Below are 14,630 nucleotides of genomic sequence, written 5' to 3'. Positions count from 1 at the left end.
CCGACATTTAGAAAAAATCAGTTCCGGAAATGACTATATTCTCTGATACATTGCATGCTAAATAATAAAAATGATGGACAGAGTGTTCTATAAATCATCAACGACAGTAGAATATCAGATGAATTTGAAAACCCTTTCGACATGTTCGTTACTGGTGTTAATAATCGTTTATTTATAGCTCAGGAATCGTGAATTTGATATAGCGATCACCGTAGATGTTCAATGTATAAATGACAAAATTTTGTTGCTTACATACCAAATTTATGTAAATTTTGGAACGAAAATCAGGATAAACAAACACAAAACAATCAATCAATAAATGGCATAAAAAGCACGGCAACAACAGTAATATGATAATAATGCTTCCCAAAAAACTCTTGGTTTTTGTGCCAAAACCTTTCCAAACAGTCAATCGATTAAAGATCCTCATCATCGTCTGGAAGTTCAGCGTTCGCAGCAGCAGCAATTTCTTGTTCATACTGTGCAACCATTGTTGGATCCATCTGCACTTCAGGAGGAGCAAGTGCAGGCATTGCAACAAATTCTAGATTTGGATCGCCTAACAATTTTCGGGCCAGCCATAGAAAAGGTTTTTCGAAATTATAATTGCTCTTCGCTGAGATATCGTAGTACTGAAAACAAATGAAGCCATCTTTTTTGGTAACTGGATATTCTTTTTTGGTCTCTCTTCGCCCATGAAATAAAAACAAAACTACCTGCAGATTCTTCTTTCGGTGGAATGTGATCGTCTTAGCTTTGACTTTTCTGTCTTTCACATCTACCTTATTCCCACATAAAACTATCGGGATATTTTCACACACGCGCACTAAATCACGATGCCAGTTTGGAACGTTTTTGTAAGTAACACGTGCTGTTACATCGAACATAATTATAGCGCACTGACCTAAAGTATTTCGTTTACTTGTCGCGATCTAAAATAGGGTATGAAACATTTCAAAACTGTCTTACATAACATAACCTTCAGCAGTCCGAAAGATCTCAAAAGCTAAGGACAATAGTAAAGTTTGCAGAAATATTAATCAGTCTTTAACTTACGGCAAACTGGCAACTGATAAATTCTTCGCACAATCTTTCTCCCTTTTAATGTGTCATTTTCAATTATCAAATTGTAGGAAAAACGAAAAAACTAGCCAACCATTAGTCATAGCTACATTTTATTTCAATTATGTCTACATAGATTCCATTCTGAGTAACACATAATAATCTAATTACTCAAAACAGAATTCGCCTTCGTCTGTCAAACAGTAAAATGATTTATGAAGTTCTGTGGATCCATTAGAACAGCACGATTAACTACCTTGTATGTAATAACCATCTCGCAATCCGCCAAATTTCTCTTGTCCAGCTGTATCCCAAACATTAAATCGAATCTGACCTCTGTTTGTGTGAAATATCAGTGGATGAACTTCCACACCCAAAGTTGCTACAAGAAATATCATAGAAACGAAATATATAAGCTATAAGTTAGCTTAAATTGAACAAAATTACATCATGTATACAAAAGATGAATACATACCAACGTATTTCTTCTCAAACTCTCCTGTAAGATGCCTCTTGACAAATGTCGTCTTGCCTGTACCGCCATCACCAACAAGCACAAGCTTAAACGTCGGGATATCATCACCAGTTGCCATTACTTATGCTGCTACCACTGCAATGTTAAGATGAATACAATCAGAAGTGAGGCAATAAATGTAGCATGCTCACCAATCCAACAAGACTGCTGACTGCTTTTAAAATACGATAGGTAGTATTATAATTTTATAAAATATTAGGTTACTATAACCAAAATTCAATAACCAAAATATCTGGAGAGGACAAATTATACATTCTTATCAGAAGCATGAAGCTATCTTACGCTACCTAAATCGTCAACCATCAAACAAATACTAACATTCCTTTCATCATCATCCCAAACCCCTAACCTCTCCACCAAAAACCTCAAAGCATACTACAAAACCCCTCTCCCCCTCCCCCCCCCCCTCCCAAATACAGCCCCAAAGCCGATGGCTTTGGCTATTTGTAACATAACCTGACCTATTGACAAACTTCGCGCAGATTGTTCGCCCAATTATATTTACCCCTTTTTTATGACCCGAAGAGTTTTGGGGACTTTAAGTCTAAAAGTTTTCTTCTCTTATTTTGTAGGTATAAGTTAAGTGACGATTTATGATTAAGATGCCACTTCACACTTTTCACTTTTATTCTCCATTACAACAAGATGGTGTAAACATTTATGCAGAATTCTTCGTATGAAATAATACACGTAAAATTGGTGATAACTTATTCGAGGTTTTTCTATTCAAGATGTGCAAGATCGAAGAATACTTATGGTGAAAGAGATATAAGGTATTGTATGGAGATGAGAATTTTATGATTAAAGTTAATAAAATTATTTGCCTGCAGTGATGTAAAAACAACGGACATTAAAGGGAAAACATATTAGAAAGCAACATATGTATGATTGGTTCACTCTTGTTTCAGATGTCCTTCATATGTGCAGAACGTGTTAGGTCCACTTTATGATTTATATTGCAGTAATTGAAAACCAAAGTTGTATTTTTGCAGAAAGGAAATGGGAAAGAAACAGAAGTCGATGAAAGATAGCGAATTCGACGTGGGTGTAAGTTTCGCGCATTAATTTTCCACATGGCTATTGGGAGTACTTGAACAACTTTTGTTCCAGTTACCTGTTTTAGGAAATTCAAGCTGCAGGTGACTACTCAATCAAACCTTCCGAAAAGACAGCTGTGTTAGATACTTCACAGTGGCCACTCCTGTTGAAGGTAAACAATCACTTGTAAATGTAGCTTCCGGCACTGAAAGAAAGAACAATGCTTCAAAATCATGCTTGAGAACCTGTTGAATTATAAGATGAAGCATGTTATAGTAAATCATTTCTTGCAAGTGGAACTGATAGATTTTAAAACTACTTGTAAAATTTTCTTTCAGAAAATTTTGCTTGTGGCATTAAAGCCTCTATTTAGGAGTTTTCAGAATTTCGATAAACTGAATGTACGATCTAATCATTATACTCCACTTCCGGAAGGCTGCTCTCCTCTTAAAAGAGATATTAAGAATTACGTCTCTTCTGGTTGCATAAATCTTGACAAGCCAGCTAATCCGTCAAGTCATGAAGTAGTTGCGTGGGTCAAGCGAATATTGCGAGTTGACAAAACTGGACATAGTGGCACTTTGGATCCGAAGGTATAATAGCACTTTTCCTTAGACTTTTCGTCTAAACTCATTCCCCAATAAAGCATTATAAGTACACATTTTACGAAACAGTCAAGCTGTTTCTTTTAGTTACTTTAAAAGATATACCTTAAGATTTGTGATGCAGTTTATATTTTCTCTAAAATTTAGAGTTGCATCCTTATTACACAGCAACCAAATGAATGAAAAGGAAACCAGTTTCCTTGAATCGACTAAATTGATGGAAAGTTTCAAAACTTTGTACTTTTTGCCGAAATCTATTGTTTGTAGGTGTCGGGCTGTTTGATTGTTTGCATCGATCGAGCTACCAGACTTGCAAAATCACAGCAGGGTGCTGGAAAGGAATATGTGGCGATATTTCGGTTGCACAATACTGTTGAATCAGAAAAAAAAGTGAAGCAAGCGTTGGAGAAGTTGACCGGCGCATTATTTCAACGCCCACCACTCATATCCGCTGTTAAACGGCAATTAAGGATTAGGACAATTTACGAAAACAAATTGATTGAGTATAATTCGAGTCAGAATATGGGCATATTTTGGGTTTGTCTTACTGAATCCCAAGTCATTTCTCTATAATTATTTTTAAAAATGTAATCATATTTTCTAATCACTATTAATTATCCGCTTAGTACATTTTAGTTATAATCTAATCTCTACTAATTATCCCTGACTTGATTTTAAGGTGAAATGCGAAGCGGGGACCTATGTGCGGACAATCTGTGTGCACCTTGGTTTACTTTTGGGTGTTGGAGGTCAGATGCAAGAGCTAAGGAGAGTTCGTTCGGGTGTGTTCCTCAAATTTTACGAAATTAAACGCTGTTCAGGGACTTGTACTACTACATTATTTTTACGTTTTAAGGTATTTTTGGTGAAAAAGATAATCTGATGACGATGCATGATATTCTGGACGCGCAATATCTTTATGACCATCACAATGACGATAGTTATTTACGAAGAGTGATCCGACCACTTGAATCTCTCCTTGTGGGCCATAAACGAATCGTTGTTAAAGACAGTGCTGTAAGTTCTTTGTTCACTTATTTTATGGTATCAAAAATAAAACGAAGTCTTTATTTTTTGATAAATTTCCAATGCCATGTATTTGTTTCGTACATATGAGTCCACTTTGGTCTATCAAAAAAGTAAATAAGTATGCAAATTATAAAACCTTTTCGTTCATTATCTTTTTTTATCCCTCATCCTCTCCACATGCTAACACATCTCACTGTGTTGTTGTACTGTTCAACTATCAAATCAAAGTCAGTATATACATTTTAATTATTTATTAGTATCACTTTGTTAGGTGAATGCAATTTGCTATGGCGCCAAAATACTTCTACCGGGTATTCTTCGGTTTGAAAATGGAATCGAACTGAATGAAGAAATTGTTATTGTTACAACAAAAGGAGAAGCCATTTGTTTAGGTTGTTTCCTCCTGATTTTTTACTTATAACACAGTAGTTTTACGTAATAGATATTTTAAGCTTACGTAATAGATATTTTAAGTATTGCATTTTTTATTTCATACCAAAATCTTATTTCTTGGGTTTAGCATTGGCACTAATGACCACATCAACTATGGCGGTAACGGATCATGGAGTCGTTGCAAAAATCAAAAGAGTGATTATGGAAAGAGATACTTACGCCCGAAAATGGTGTCTTGGTCCCGTTGCGTCGAAGAAAAAGGCTATGGTCACTTACTTTTCTTTCACCTCCAGTTCATCAACTGCAGCATTACTGTTTCAATGGATTTTTCAATCTAAAGATTGGACGAAACAGTCATTATAAATAAAGAAGAATTTTATTTTGAAATATTCTTAAACGATTTTTAGATAAGTCAAGGATTGCTTGACAAATATGGCAAACCAAACGAGAAAACTCCGGCTGGTTGGCGTTCCGCTTATTACGATCTTAGTGTCGCCAATCCCGCTAGCAGTTGCAAGCAGATATCACTGGAAGATAAGAAAAAGGTTTATGAAAACGAGGTTTGTATTCTTCATTTCTTTCAAGGAGAGAAGAGTTGTTAATTTGAACAGACGTCAAATGATAATTTGACCACAGCAGATCTTTGATACTTTTCAGCGAGTAATATTTGGTCAAAAATTACGTAGTTTGGATGTGAGGTGTTGACATTCATTTCATCCCTCCATTTGTCATTTTTTTTTTTTTTTCAGAGCGGTGAAAAATCACTACTTTAAGTGGTACCAGCTGAACAAATTAATGTTAACTTAAAATTTTTGCAGCCACCAAAAAAGAAAGAAAGGAAAAAGGTAGAATCGTCAAATTCATCAAGTGAAGAAAGCGACTAAACTAAGAATTCATTAATTCATTGTTGATTTTTCTCCGTCTTAGCAAGTTCGTGCTTCAGATTTGCAACAAGTTAATTAAAAGCATTCAATGATTATAATAAAGACGAAGTGTCACACATAGACGTTTTAGTCCTTTCGCGTTTTAGATGAAATGAGGGATATAAAAAACCGAAGTTCGATCTCTCATTTCTCGTCTCCTCAGTAGGAAGATCATCACAGCTAGAGAAGGTTCTTTTGTATCATTTGTTTAAAAAACGTCACTCAAGTCACTGAAACATTGTTGTTCCCAAATGCAAATGGCAATATAGTTACCACCATCTCACCAAAATTGCTTCAACTTTTTTTGATAAATTTTGGATTATTCGTGAACCAGAAGGTTATGTATGGATTGTTTGTGAAGCGGTAGAGGTATCAAGTGCGTTGACCAATCTGATGTACTCAGGTAAACTGTTTCGGCACTACTGTTTTGTTTTGTTTAAGATGAAAGTACCTCTTCATGAAGTTCATAGCCTTTGTTTACTTCCTTGAATGTCGAGCAGTTGTTGAGTCCTATGCAAAATCTTCCCTGTTTATTCTCAAGAATTGTTACCTATAAAATTTAAATGTGCGATATTTGTTGAATAAAGTTGTGTTATACCGCTTTTAGTCTGAAATAATAGTAATTCAGATGGCTATATGGAGTTTTTTTGTGTAGCCTTAGGAAGTAAAAACATATAAAATTTGAGGAGTCATACGCATTTTAAAAGATTACATACATTTAGAATGTCAAACGTTAGTCCTCAGTTAGTATCAGAAACATGGATATGCATTAATATGCATTAATACGTACGCATACACTAGCATCCTATCACTCCAGTCATATTTTTCTTAACATTAAAACTGGACTTAGAGTATTCTCGTATTTCGCATACTACTACAAATTCTTTATTTTGATCATTAGGTTTGAAAGTCCATAAAATTAACCTTAAATGGGTTTACAAGTACAATTCTTTAAAGAAAAGGCACTAAAATAGCACTAAAGCAAAAATCCTGAACAATTTACTAAGCCCAGTTGTCATCCACTGTCCACTTGCTTCCCTGCCATATTCATCTTTAGGTGAGTGTCTCCCTTTGCTGGAGCCTTTTTTGTCTATTAATGGGTAAGAATAATAAGGACAATTCCCGTCACAGTCTCGCATTTCCCGAATAAGCACCACAAAGATCTTTAATCTTCTTAAAAGCTATATGTATCAGCCATATTTTTATCGGCTATTTCGTCCTCCAATAGGCGAATTCTTCTCTCGTGCTGTCGTAGGATAGATTTGATCTTGTTCAAGTCTGACAATACGTCTTCCATTGAACCTGACTGAAATTTAAATCTCCTGAGTGGTTTGCTAGACTTAAATTTCTGAAGAAAAATTTATAGTTCATTTGTAAAAATAGAATGAGGTGTACAGAAATGGTAATACTATCCATAATAAAAATAATTTAGAAAAGGAACAGTGAAAAATGAATTCGTAAAAATCATTGAACCACATTTTAAGAGCATTTCAACTTTTCATTAAACTTTGCCAACTATCGAATAGTTAGTTGGGAATTTTCATAATGCAGATGACGATACAACAGCACCGAAGGAAAATGGAATGTACTGCTGGAAACCGGAAAAAATAGCGCATTGACCAATCCAAACCGAAATTCAATGAGACGGAGGTATGTTGAGTTGCTTTAGAAAACTGGATAACGGTTGAATATGGAAACTTGTACTTACCTCGGAAGGGCCACTCACGCTCTGTCTTGGTGAAACAGAATTACTGTGCATTTGTTGTGGAGGAGCAAGTTCTTCTCGATCCGGTTCCCGATCTTTGGCTCGTTTGATACGTTCTAAATCAGCTGTTATTCTTCTCTGACCAGGCGTTGTCTGGGCACTATCTTTTTCAATATGTGGTCGCAAATGTACCTGAATACTAAGAGAAATGCGAGAATTGGACATGATGATTCCCTTTAATTTCCTTATTAATAAAATAACTTCCTATATCTTGATCAATTTTCAATCAGGTCCATGGAAATTATTAAGACAACACCTGTTGTCGCGATATCGCTGCACTTGGGCGTTCTAGGTTGCGCATATTTTGTGGACGCTGTTCACGTTCCGGAACGACACTATGTTCTATCCTAATAATGCCAGTATCTTCGTCAAGTGGTCCAGCAAGCATGCTTTTTGGTCTGGATTGACGGGGTGTTGGAGCTGGTTCATCACGATATATATCCTCGTATGATGACATCCTCTGCTGCTCAGTCTGTGAGCGCGATGTGACCAATTCCTGGCTAGATATTCTTGTCACTGCACTTTTTACTACTATGAATTTGAATGTTCTGCGTAGTTTTTATGCAGAAGTATGGGCCAAAACAACAGTCTTCAAAGAAATCATACGGAAATTAAAACCTGGGAGGAAGTTGAGCAAGGATATTGGTTCTTTTGGCCACTTGTACCTTAGGTTTAACAACAGCAGCATCTGGATTTACTGGCACCAAGTTCGGAGGAGCATTTTGACCTTCGATAAACTGTTCTGCGGTCAGTGCTGGTACACGACTCCGAGTATCTGGATACAAATCTGCCTGAAATTAAGAGAAATTCGAATTAGTTTGTATTTTGGTTAGTTTAATTTTTCACGTTATTGACAGCTTATCTATTTGCGGGTCTTAGTCTTCATTCGAGTAAAACAAATCTTATCCTAAAGCTCTAAGAAATATACCAACAAAATGAAATAAGGCATAATGCGTATCTTCTTAACAATAATTGTATCGAAGGTTTAAGTTAATTAGAAAAATACACTTCAATCTTTCGAAAAACAAAAAAGAGAAAAGATCTAAATCAAAACTTCTGAAGACCACTCACAGAAATAAAAGATAATACAAAGATATTACACTATCTACAATTTGAATATGATGAATTTCAAATAAGAAAACCTGATATAAGTCGGATTTTCTCGGAACAAAAAATTGCAATTCATCGACAACACCTTTTGTCGTTACTTTGTATATGCGCGCAATTTCATTTTCATTAGAATTGAGACCCAATTTCGGCATGAATGCAATACCACGCTGAGGTTCCGATGTAGTATATGTATTGATATAATGTACAAACGGATATTCATTGTTCACTTCATAATATCGTATAGCACAGTCGCCCTGAACAGTTGAGCAATAATAACGCAAGCTGATGTAATCAAACATTCAGTATGAAAACAAGAATAAAAGTCTACCTAAATTTGGATCATTATAGCTTCAATCCTTTTAATGGTCACTAACTGCATAAATACTATAAGCTTTGCATATACTGAGATAAGCCTTACGCTTATGTGTCAAGACATATATGTTTCATCAATGACGTCTAACATTTAACTGTTACATAATATTATCACAAGACTTACTTTGCCTGCTAAATAAACGAGGCCACTATCTTCATCATATAGTGGGAACAGAACACCATTACTTGTATCAAGTTCTTCTTGTATCAGTGGTTCATCCAAATTCTCCTGAATGTTTTTGATTGATACGTACAACTTAGAAAGGATCTAAACTAAGCCTTCAAAATGTGAATAAAGTTTAACAAAACCGGAATTCCAGCAAAAGTGGAAAAAAGGACTCGTATTGACTTGGGAAGGAATAATTACTGCACGCTATCGTTTTATTCCTAACTCACTGCAGCAGGAATAAAATAAACCTGTGTTCGAAGTGCGTAAAGTCTTTCAGAACGTTTTGTGAAACCAGTAGTAAAGATTCTACCGTCCTTGAGAAAGATTGCACGCTGTGGTTTCACTCCTTCATGTCCATTACCCTGATGAAGAACTTCACCCGTATGAGAGTCGATTACCCGTATTTTCTTATCTTTAGATGTTGTTACAAACCGACTTCCTAAAAATAACAAGTATCCATATATCAGTTAATACACACAAAGGGAACAAACAGCAAAATATGTTGATTTTTTTTTTTTTGGTGGTGATTTCACTATCACACAATGACAAGGAAAGTAAAGACCAGCATTTCAAAAATAATAGTACAGAATTTTTCAATTAATTTTCAAATTAGTAAGTTGGTAAGAGGGGAAACTGACAAAACTGACGGAAAAGTAGTACGAAAAACTAACCATCATAATTGAAAGATACAGACCATATCATATCCGGATGGCCACTGATTTCTAGTAAAGCATCCCCCGTACCCACATTCCACATTAATAATTTATTTTCACCACCTGGAAATATAATCAATGCACTCAAGAATAATTAGTACAACAGGATGATCCTTATAGCAAAGAAAATAGAAACTTTCCAGTAGAAAGTTATAATAACCTCTTTTCCTCACCTAGCATGTTAACCTTTCAAACAAAGCTATCATCTTCCACTGATCGTTATCCAGTAGCTACAAAATCAAGCAAAAAATTAATTGAAGAACTTAACCAAACGAAGTCCTATTCCAATATTATACAGTCTGCAACAATTCTAGTTAGTTATTTATGGAAAAAATACCAGCAGTAAGCAAAATATTGCTGGCTGTTGGATGCCATGCTAAAGTATTCACGCGCTTCTGATGACCACACAGTTCAACCACCGGTTCACTAATCGTACGAATTAGGCCATTCTGTGGAATTAACCACACCTTAATTATATTAATCAGTACATAATTGTACCTATCTGTATAAACAATAACAAATCATGCATGTATACAATGTACATATATCTAAAAATGTGGACATATATCTACTAAAAATAATTGCAATACTTCGATACCTTGCAAGTTGTATCTTCCGAACAGCTTGCAATAACATTATCATTAAAAGGACTCCAAGCTACTTCATGACACGGAGCACGATGAGCATCCACGAAAGGATAGTCCTTTTCGATACGTCCAACCTGTAATAAAAAATTTTTACATTAATAACATCAGTATTTTGAAAATAAAATATCTCATAAAAAGCAAACTTGCAACGCTCCACCAATATCATTTAAAGTAGCTGAAGCACTATGTCCACATAAATGTCAATCATCAGCATCATTTCTGTAACCAAAGCCTATAAACCCAAGACAACTCTTGAAAGTTCACTTTTTTAAAACCAACAAAGTGCTAATTATAAGCATTATTACAAATACTGTGGTACGCAAAATAAACCTAAATTGTAGTCTTTAAAATCTTCACCTAAACACTAAACTGAATCCTTTGAAATAAATTCAATTCCGCGACCATTCCCTATCCACAAAACTATTTTACAATCCGTTTAATAATAATTAGTTTCTCTTCTTAATTATGCACTCTACAATGTACGTGAAAGGCTATACTTCTGAAGCAGTCCTTCTTGCGCTTTGATTGATTACATTCAACTGCAGAAAGACAATAAATGAGCAGAAATTTTCTGAACGATCTTATGTAATTAGAGAGAAAGGGAAGAAGGGAATAAAGCATCACTTTTGAAATCTAGTAAAGAAGAATAAGCGATGGTAAATGCATACTGAAGTAATTCTGTTTAATAAATGCTTGTGTGATAAAAGAAGATATGTAATAATAATTGTGAGAACAATGACAGAGCCCTGTATTCTTAACTTAATGCTCATAGGATGTTCCATTTCCTGAATTCAGTAATCAAATCGTGCAGTGTATATTTCCTGAATTCAGTAATCAATCCTGAATTCAGTAATCAAATCGTGCAGTGTATATTTCCTGAATTCAGTAATCAATCCTGAATTCAGTAATCAAATCGTGCAATGTACTCAAACACGTAACTTAAAATGCTAAGAAAAGTTGTCAAAAAACTCATATAAAATTTATTCGTCATCACTTCGAGAAACGTAATTACCACTGTTTGATCAAAGAGCTATGAGAGTGCTTTTAATAGTGGCATTATGGGAGAAATACACGATTAAAAAAGAGGCGAATTGACCAGTCTCGGGAAGTAGTAGTAGTAGTAGTATGAACTAATCCGATTATACGGCTGTCTCTCTTATAATCTCTATCCTTTCCAGTTACCATTAATGTCAAATACTGCATCTACATTTATCGACAGCAAATAAATGCTTATCCATTCGGTCACTCAATGCTGGTCGGTCATCACTCAACGTTGTTAGATGCTCAGGGCACACAATAATAACAGCCATTGATCAATCTGTCATCTACAAGTGCAAGCTTCTTCATTCATCTCTCTACAACAGAGGAAAAGTGGGAGGATGGAAATGAAGTTTAGATGAATGAAGGATGGTTAGATGACCTTATTGATAGGTATGACGAGAAACGGTCCACCTGCTCCTTTGCAGATTATTGCAATAAATTTAGAGTTACAAGCGCAGAACAGTGAATCCCATGTAATTTCGGTGATGCGTACATCCGACATGCATTGTTCATGTTTTACAGGTTTACAGAAGACATGTCGGAATTTACTCTGTCGTACGATATTACTCATCCTTGTAGTTGTCCCCGATTCCGGATGAGGTAATGACCAGAAAGGCTTCTGCAAACTGAACCACAAGTAAAGCAGAAGCAGCGAGAGATTAAACTGAACGAAGCGATATGCCAACTTTCAATGCTGACAAGACCACTACTACCAACACCACCCCTCAGAAGTGCTACCGCCGCTGTCGATGTTACACCGCTCGGGTCAGTAACATCTGTCTATGTTGCAACCGCACTCTCTCTTGCCGTCTTCTTCTCTCTCTCTCTCTCCTTTGCTTTACTATGAAATGATCGTTTCTCTTGAATTGTACCAGAAATATCATCATCTCCAGTTCAGTCAAATAGCGGTTAGCTTCTTCTATCACAACACACCTCACTTCAGCATCAGTTCAGTGAACTTCGGTTGAAGCAGTAATTTCAAACTGCTCATTTATCTCTGCAGTAATCATCTGCGCTGTTGTCTCAGTGAGGCGCTTCGACTGAAAGTAACTTGGTGGTTGTGTAGAACTCTTGCTCTTATTGGCTAAAGTCTTAAACAAAAGCAAAAAATATCAGTTAAAAAGCAAACTTTTCTATCTATCCATATTTCCTTCTTCTCCATGCAAACGTTTCTTCCAACAAATAAAAAATGGTCCTGTTGACGTAAATGTCATTTAATTGATAGATTGTATGTGTTAGAAGTGACAAACGATGCTAGGATGCTTAACGGTAGGAGGGATAAGCTTTAACATTATTGATTTGAAACTAACAGATAGCAGCTGTTGAAAATAAGGATTTGAACTTGTGTTGTTTGGCACTTTTTTGCAATGCTAACATTAACAAAAGAATTTAAGCGGATGTATTACAAAGTGATATGGTAATAAAATCAATTATTAATATTTCTAAACACGATTAGTTTACACCATTTGGACTAAAACATTTTATTGACTAAACAACGAAAAAAACTTAGGAATAAATTGTGGCAAAAAATCGGTAGTGCTTTACTTCTACTTTTATAAAGATTAAGACAGCCGAATCAATACAAAAATTTCATCATTATGCTAACTCGCTGAAATGTGACACAAATATCATTGTAATCAATCACAATCACACTGATCACAAAAATACTAACTGTTTGATCAGTAAATATCGAATTCATCAGATTACTTTTAGCCTAGCCTAGGCTTAAGGATAAGGACAATAAAATTACAACGATAGCTTAATAATGCCTGACGAAATACTCATAATTATAATTGAGCAATAAATGTAAGAAATGGATCATTCACCAGTTCTTTTGGAAAAACTGAAGCATTTGGTTCGGAGGTTCAAATGAGGTACCAGTACAATTTTCCTTTCTTTCATTAAATGTTTGATCATTTTTCTCTTTTTATTTCTTACCATTTTCGTCTAAACATTATTCTAATTCGTCAAAATATGCGACACATACAATTATCGATCACATTTCAAATTATCAATTTTATACTGGAAATGATATGCGAGTAGTGCTCATTAATATTAATCTAATTGAATTTAACGATAAATCAATAAAGGAATTAAAAGGCCATAATAAATTTAGGAAGCGAAACAAAAGAATTTACTCAACATGAATAAACAGCATAAATATGAAATAGGCAGAGTGTATTTTTGGTATCGAAGTGCCAAATTTTATGATCGAAGTGGAAAAGAAATCCAATAAATTAAAAATTAATTTTTGTGGGTGAATGTGTCAACAAATGGATCATCTAAATAGTCTCGGACTTGTCCAGAAAAAAACAATATGAAAATCTATATAAAATTTATATTTAAAAATTTCTCCCAGAAGAATAGTTTATAGCAGTTGCAATAAAATAATTTATAAGTTTGTAACAACGCTGTCTAGATGAAATTCATAAATCCCGCACCTGACCGAAATAAAATACGTCAGAAGTTCTAGCCTGTAACCGTGCATAGATCATAGATCAGCTGAATAAGCAAGCAAAAATTCAATTTCTTATGTAAAAATCGATGAAGACTTCAAAGATGACATTTAGTAGCAATACTGATTATCTCACTAGCTAAGCAATAAAATCCATTAATGAATAGGTCTAGCAGAGCTAAAAACTAGAATCTGCACAAATTTCCTAAGATCCATGCACATATTTCTAAGCTGCTAAGAATTTATTCATAACTTATAAAACATTTAATATTGCATAGTACTTTAAAAGTAAGGAAAATTAAATGCAAGAAAATTTGAATTAGAAAGTCTTCAAGTTAAAATAGAAAATGATTTAAATTGGTATCCTTACTTTCATGTACCACAGTTTCAAATTTATAAACAATATGAATTCTTTTAAGAAAATTTTGATGTAATGAGGAAACTTAAAGTTCAGGTATTTTATTTTTTTCTATGTCCCTTTTTTCACAGATTTTGAGCTTCTCTATTCTTAACCAGGAAGATAACCATTGATAATTGTAATTTATTATTTAACTATTTTCATTTTTCAAATATGCCAACTAGGCATCAGACTACAAAATTGCTAGTTACAATCCTTTTATTAATTAAACTCATTATAAGACCACTTTTATTGTTTGTCATGCAGCAATCGCATTTCAGCCTAAATGCCATTTTCGAATTATTTTTATATCAAATTAGAATTCATTTAATCCACACAAAATCACTAAACTTTCTTCGCCCAAAGTATATCTACT

At 34.6% G+C, this 14,630-nt stretch overlaps 3 protein-coding genes across 4 annotated transcripts; 1 reads left to right on the top strand and 2 right to left on the bottom strand.

The window, feature by feature from the left end:
- Positions 1-416: 416 nt before the first annotated feature.
- Bma-ran-1 (Uncharacterized protein) lies at positions 417-1,655 on the bottom strand (the record flags this gene model as incomplete). Its single annotated transcript, XM_001900373.2, has 4 exons — positions 417-632; positions 717-904; positions 1,319-1,444; positions 1,538-1,655. 4 exons carry the CDS (start codon positions 1,653-1,655, stop codon positions 417-419), a joined length of 648 nt encoding a protein of 215 aa, XP_001900408.1.
- Positions 1,656-2,596: 941 nt separating this feature from the next.
- Positions 2,597-5,546, top strand: Bm8359 (Uncharacterized protein; the record flags this gene model as incomplete). 2 transcript variants are annotated; one of them, XM_001900372.2, is made up of 10 exons in its annotated part: positions 2,597-2,644; positions 2,721-2,807; positions 3,019-3,228; positions 3,508-3,777; positions 3,920-4,022; positions 4,097-4,257; positions 4,541-4,661; positions 4,790-4,929; positions 5,070-5,222; positions 5,481-5,546. In XM_001900372.2, 10 exons carry the CDS (start codon positions 2,597-2,599, stop codon positions 5,544-5,546), a joined length of 1,359 nt encoding a protein of 452 aa, XP_001900407.1. The 2 variants fall into 2 exon arrangements, with proteins under 2 accessions (XP_001900407.1, XP_042932910.1); XM_043076976.1 differs by lacking the exons at positions 2,597-2,644; positions 2,721-2,807; positions 3,019-3,228; positions 3,508-3,777; positions 3,920-4,022 and having other exon boundaries at positions 4,123-4,257.
- A 1,213-nt stretch (positions 5,547-6,759) lies between these two features.
- Bma-cor-1 (Uncharacterized protein) lies at positions 6,760-11,973 on the bottom strand (the record flags this gene model as incomplete). The annotated part of the gene is made up of 11 exons (XM_001900371.1): positions 6,760-6,891; positions 7,294-7,482; positions 7,607-7,850; positions 7,969-8,141; positions 8,493-8,714; positions 8,957-9,061; positions 9,250-9,440; positions 9,673-9,777; positions 10,052-10,181; positions 10,313-10,435; positions 11,782-11,973. 11 exons carry the CDS (start codon positions 11,971-11,973, stop codon positions 6,760-6,762), a joined length of 1,806 nt encoding a protein of 601 aa, XP_001900406.1.
- Positions 11,974-14,630: the final 2,657 nt, after the last annotated feature.

The sequence above is a fragment of the Brugia malayi genome (genome assembly GCF_000002995.4).
Source record: "Brugia malayi strain FR3 genome assembly, contig: Bm_v4_Chr1_scaffold_001, whole genome shotgun sequence".
Lineage (NCBI taxonomy): Eukaryota > Metazoa > Nematoda > Chromadorea > Rhabditida > Onchocercidae > Brugia > Brugia malayi.
The sequence above is the reverse complement of the archived record's forward strand: the minus strand, read 5'-3'. Positions and strand labels throughout refer to the sequence as shown.